General features: G+C 42.1%; 1 protein-coding gene across 1 annotated transcript in view; it reads left to right on the top strand.

The window, feature by feature from the left end:
• The first annotated feature begins 1,524 nt into the window (after positions 1–1,524).
• Positions 1,525–6,130, top strand: part of ITPR2 (inositol 1,4,5-trisphosphate receptor type 2) — a 240,872-nt gene continuing 236,266 nt past the window's right edge. The window contains exons 1-2 of the mRNA XM_035888507.1: positions 1,525–1,556; positions 1,630–1,700. Coding sequence (XP_035744400.1) covers positions 1,525–1,556; positions 1,630–1,700 — 103 coding nt within the window. The remainder of the gene's footprint in view (positions 1,557–1,629; positions 1,701–6,130) is intronic.

The following is a 6,130-nucleotide window of genomic DNA, read 5'->3' as shown; positions in this document are numbered from 1 at the left end:
CAGCATAAGCAGAGGGCATCTTGCAGGACTGGCTCTTCCCAAGTCCTGCTTTCCAAACCTCACTTGGTTCTCTTTAAGCCTGGCCTAACCTAGACTGTGAAACACATGATTCCATAAGGCCATGGAAGGTTTCCTGCCTGCTTCTGGAATCGTTACTTCAGTTCTCCTTCCTTGCTGACACCACACATTTGCATCCAAGTACGTTACGAGGTCCGAGCTGGTGACTTCCAAAATTCTTTATCAGTTTTGCTTCTGTTTCTGGGAGCTGTGACCACAGTGGGCAGCTTGCCAGCAGTCAGCTTGCTAGAGGTAGGAAATTCATGGCCATGCTGGGGGGGTCGGTCTTGCTGCGCTCGTGGCTAGATGCAAAGCCTTCACCGACTTGAGTGAAAACCGAATGCGCCTATTGTGTACCTTCACCGACTTGAGTGAAAACCGAATGCGCCTTCATTTGGCTGAACCCAAATTGTGCTTTTTCTGGCAATTTCCCACAGACAATGCCGCTTAGTGTTGTTGGGAAGTGGCAGGGCAGTAGTGTGTCCTTAAACATGATTTTCCTGAATAATTGTTTGAAACGGGCAGATTATTTACAAGATGCTTCCTGAAAGGAAGCTGAATTTATGTTTAGGAAGTTCTGTGATAAGATGAACAATTTATATTTTAAAATTTTATTGTTTATTTAACTTCTAAAATATTGTGAGAAATATACTTGATTTGTTATTTAGATTTTCTGCTGTGGATTACATAAATGCTTATTCATTTTAGCAAAGGAAAGTGTAGTCCTGTGAGTTTTGATTGGAGCTGAATCTTAATTCCACATGCCTCCTCAGAGGAAAAAGATTGGAAATGGTGAAGAAGAATAGCAGAATGTTTAAAAGACTAAAATCCAAGGTGTTTTATCAGATTCCAGATTCAAATTCTAGATGAAACAGCAAGTCACTGGTGAAACCCCCCTGTGTGTCCTGATCGTGTAAGCAGATCCACATACACTCCTGTAGCCACGTGAAGGCTGCTGACCGTGCATCCCCGTAAAAGTCCTCAGTGGGGACACAGGAATCTGCAAGCGCGGGACAGCTTGCAGCCATAGGGCCAAGCAGTGCTTCAAATGTCCTTTCTTGTATAGATACAAGGGTGCCTTCCCAACGTTTTTCTTTGAGGTCTTTTTCCAGGGCTCGTTTAAGTGGCTCAGAGTCTCTTGGTTGATTTTGATGAATTTTGGATTGCGCCCTAGGGTAATTGCTGTGAAAATCTGACAGCTGCAGGAAAACAAACTGTTTCCGATTCAGGGTTAATGGGCTCTAACGAAAGAAAACAAGAATTTTACATGTAACATCAATGTACGTGGTGTAACAAAAGGGGCTTTAACCGGATTTAAATGAGGTGGGATCTGAGACATAGGCCATAATTTAGTGCAATACAAGAAATCTTTTTTCTTGAAGGAAAATGTAGAGTTTTCTTTTCTTCGTTATGCTTAGTAACTGAGTAATAGAGTTTCTAAGGTATTTTTTGAATTAAATTGGAGAAATGTGCAAGCTTCTGTATCTATGGTGTAACAGGTATGTCTCTGCATTTATATACGCTGATGTCAAATGCATGTTTTAGTAAGTGTAATAACTTTTGTTTTTCTAGGTTAGTGGATGACCGATGTGTGGTTCAGCCAGAGGCAGGTGACCTTGCTAATCCTCCAAAGAAGTTCAGAGGTCAGTAATTTGGGATATTTTTTTTTAATGACTGATTGATGCATGTTCTAATTCCTTGGGCACTCAGCCTTACCAGACATGTAGCTTCCCAGATGCCTTCATGATTTGTGAACACATTGCTGAAGTTTCAAACTGGAATGTGAATGACAGATTTTAAGAACTAAATACCAAATCAGCAAAGGCATGGACGGGTAGGTGGAAAACATGGGGAAAGGGAGTAATTTTTTTTTTAATCCCCCGCTGCGTGACCAATTCCTTGCTCCAGCCCTGCTCTTACTGCAAATGGGAAACAACCTCGTGAGGTTCAAAACTACTTGAGCTGCTGGTTTGTTTATTTTTTTTAAAGGACAAGACAACATTCTAAGGACTACCCTTAAATATTTTGCCATCTTGTTTTGGTTTTGCTTAAAACCGTACCTGATTTTTCTCAACTTTCTTAGACATGACCTTGCAGATTTGGATAATTCTGCTGTTTTGCTTGTTAGAAAAAAAAAATAACAGTGCAGTGACAACATGCAGTTTTCTGCTTCTTGAATGCTGAAAAATACTCCCGTGGTATCAGAAGTTCTGTGTGCTTATATGCAGGCAAGGAAATAAAACCTCTCAGTGCTTGCTTTAAGCCATTGGCTCTAGCTGTGCCAAAGTAGAGCCTTACTAGCCTGATCCAGACCTCTTTTGGCTTACATGGGCTTGGATTCACACCTATTATGGGATAAAGACAGTTGTGGCAAAAGGGAAACGCGTTTCATGGCTACTTGCATCTATCTCAAGGGGTTGCACTGACATACCTAGCCTGATTATTTTATTTCTTGTGTTTATTATACTGTAGTATGTATACGCTATTATTGCAAAAAAGTTGCATTTAAAACACTGAGAGACCGAAGTTCTGCTTTCCCAGAGTATCCAAGATTTTTTTCCATTATATATTCAGGAAACATCAGCAGTTGGTTCTAGTTCCAGCTGTGAGCATTAAGCACATTGGCAGATCTTGGAAATTGAGGAAGTGAGGATGTATACTTAGAAACTAATAGTAATAAATCTCAGTCACTTGTGTGATGTCACGGAATAACTCTGTGGCAGAGATGGGGATAGCATCTAGTTCTCCAGAGGGGCTTTCAGGCTGCCTAATTGTGATTTCATCCTCTCGCTGCCCACAAATAAATAATTCACAGCTTCCAGGTTGCAAAAAATTTCAGGTGGGGATTCTTTGGGCAGTATCTTTGTCACTTCACCAACCCCAATGTGTTCCTAAAGTAGAACGTATCCAGCGTTCTAGTTGAAACAGGGGTCACTGGAAAAGATTTGCATGTGATAGTGTAATTGCAGAATGCATCCAAATGCCTACAGTTAAGGAGGTGAACAGAGGTTAAAAAGCCAGCCTTATTTTTTTCATTGTCTAACGTTAGAGGGCTTGATTTTATAACTTCAGTACAGTGGAGTTTTGTTGCAGTTCTTCTGTGATGTTCTTTCCTAACTTGAAAAGGCAAAGAAGGAAAAAGTTGATGGTGTTCTGAGTTACTCACCCCCCTCCCCCCCACAAAAAAAAAAGAAGAAAAAAAAAGAAAAAGTGATTTCAACGTCATCAAGAAGGACTGAGCACTTTGATCCAGGGTGGAAGGTTATTGAACCCTCGGCGCCAAGGGCATGCCGTCAGTGGGGGCAGTAGTACGTGTGTACGTAGAAGGGGATGAGGCACAGACGAGACGTAGAGCTGTTCTCTGCTGCGGGGGAATGCAAGGGCTGTGGTCCTGAGTTGCATCCCCGCTTCTGCAGGGGGATGTTTTCTATTAGTTGTAGGCAGTTTTGGCTCTGTTCCCTTTTGCAACCTGTTGTCTGTGGCTTACGTAACACATCCCTTTATCTCTGCTTGCCTCTGCTCCTTCTTGCCCACAGCATCTAACCTCTCCTTTCTGCTAACTTAAATCCTCCACTTCTTGGAGATCCCCTCTTCTCCCTTTCCCTCCCTGCCCCCAAACTTGTTACTAGCTGCTTCCCTCCTCCTCCTCGCTGCTGCCTCTAAGCTGCTTTTGGCTCCAGCAGCCTCCCTGCCCGTCACTCCTTACCTCTTTCTGGTTGAGGGTGCACCCCTCTCTGACTTAATTTTGAAGCGGCTTGCTTAAGCTGTTGCTAGCGTTGTGGTAGCATGCAAATTTGGATGAACTGCAACATCTGTAGGAGAAGCTAAATTAGTGAAAAAGTGACTTTTGTCACCTTCATTGATGCAACCCACCACAGCACGGCTATATTGTTAAGGGGCCACATCTAATAGCATTTTCATGCTGCTTCAGGTACATGTAATCAAGTGGCATTTGGGAGAACGGCTGCAGCAAAGACAAAACCATTGTTTGGTTGTGTTCTCCTTCGTCTTGCAAGTCAAATTCTAAGTGTGGGAATAGAAGGGCTTTTGCTGAGAACACAGTAGAAACTTGCTGTCTAATTGGGATTTAGTGCCTGGTACCACAGAGGTGTCTGTATTACGACAGCATGTCTCTGCCGTGCTTTTTTAAAATCTCTTCACACTGCTCAAGAGCACTGAGGCAAAAGACTTGCTAAATGTTGTTCTTATAACCCAGAAACGTAAGCAAAACATGCATTTTTTTCCCCCAAGAATCTTCTGGGAAGTAGCGTTCGATTACAATGGCAAAGTTAAACAAAAACTGCTCTAAGTAGGTTCTTGACATAAAAAGAAGACTTAGGCATGAATGATTAATTGAATGATTAGACATAAGCGACTAAAAATAGCATCGAACAGCAGGAAGAGTAGGGCCCCTTCAGTAATAGGAACTGCTGTCTGTATGGTTTACAATGTTTTTATCACTGATAGCTGAACTGGCGTTGATTTGAGGTTAGAGCACGACCTAAGAGTCAAAGAAGTATGAGAAAGGCATGTTTCTAACAAGATGTTTAGATTCCAAGGACTGACTCTGAAAATTAACATCAGAGGACTGTTTGCTCTTTTTTGGTAGTATTTTATCAACCCTTTCCCCAGCAGGGAAAAAAACAAAAAAAAGGATTGTGTTTTCTAAACTACTTGCAGCCCTCCTACGGAGTTCACTCAGAGATCAAATTTAGGTACTGGGTTGTTGGCCTGAACAGAAAGCCTACGTAAAGAGGTGTCTCAAAATAGCAGTTTCGTTTTTGTTATGTGTTTACTTCTTTTTTTTTTTTTTTGAGTGGGTGGTAGCTATTCTAGTTGTTTCAGAACATCCTACAAAATGGAGTATTGTTAAGCTAAGGAAGGCTGCGGTTGCTTTTCATTTTATCTCCGTACAAAGAAGCTGTGGTCCAGATTTCCCCTTTAGTCATGCTGGAATGAACCTGGAGGGGCCCTGTGTTCATCAGCGTCCATACCCAGATTTGCATCAGTGCAAAGGAGGGCAGAATTTGGTCTTGCACGTGTTTCCTGAAGTCTGTTGAAAAAAAAAACCCAACCCAAAGTATTTACTAGTTTTCAGTTGAATTTAAGGGGCTGATCAAGCCAGGTGCTTCTTGTCCTAATTCTAACTGAAGCTAGTGAGAGCTAAAGCACTTGGTGTCGTGGATGGAAATGCTTACCCTGCTGCAGGGCCAGGTTTGCAGAGATGAGGAACGGTGTGTGTCAGGAGTCCTGTCCCACTGAAGAAAAGTCACATTGTGAGCAACAGAACTGCAAGTTTCCTTAGACTGCGACCTTAAACACATTTCAGCTTGATCTCCAATGGGAAACACTTTTCAGCTTCCAAGGTGTGTAAAATAGCACCGATAAGACCCGCTTGTTGGTCAAATTTAGCAACTCTGAAAAAGGAGCACGGGTCTCTTCTGTTTTAAACATGAAATGACCTAAGTTCTTAAACCCATTTAAACTTCCCTACATTTTATACCCCTTTTTCTTGAGGCATCTGCAATGAAAGTGATGTTTGAGTTCCTAGATATCCTCCTCTTGCCTTTCTCTCAATTTTTAGCCTGTTCTAAGCTTTTTCTGGCAGCGTTCTTTCCTCCTCTCTCCCTTCCATTACGTTCCTCTGTGCTCTTTCTTTTCCTCCTACCCTTTCCTCTACTGGCTGCCATTTTCCTTTTTACTTGCCTTCTCCTACATTGTTTGGGTTTGTCCTTGTGTTTTCTTCTTGTTTCTCTCGGTTCCTTAATTGCTTTCATTTTCTTCTCAGACTCCTGATGGCTTTTTCAGTCCTCCTTTGGACTCTCTGTTGCCCCTCTCTGTGCTCCCTCATGTTCCTCCCTTTCTATTCTCACTTCAGCACTTTTTTACCTTTCTGTATTTTTTTCAGAACACATAGATTGGTACACACTGTGATTTACTAGCCCTATCGCTTCCACTTAGCCATTTGTCAGCCTGCTGGTTTAAGTAAAGCTGTGCGATAATTTCTGTAGTTCTGCAAATCACGGAAATGTTCCATGGCGGGCAAGAGTTGAATTTCTAACACTTAAAAAAA

Source organism: Egretta garzetta, unplaced genomic scaffold (genome assembly GCF_000687185.1).
Source record: "Egretta garzetta isolate BGI_Z169 unplaced genomic scaffold, ASM68718v1 scaffold81, whole genome shotgun sequence".
NCBI classification, from domain to species: Eukaryota; Metazoa; Chordata; class Aves; order Pelecaniformes; family Ardeidae; genus Egretta; species Egretta garzetta.
The sequence above is the reverse complement of the archived record's forward strand: the minus strand, read 5'-3'. Positions and strand labels throughout refer to the sequence as shown.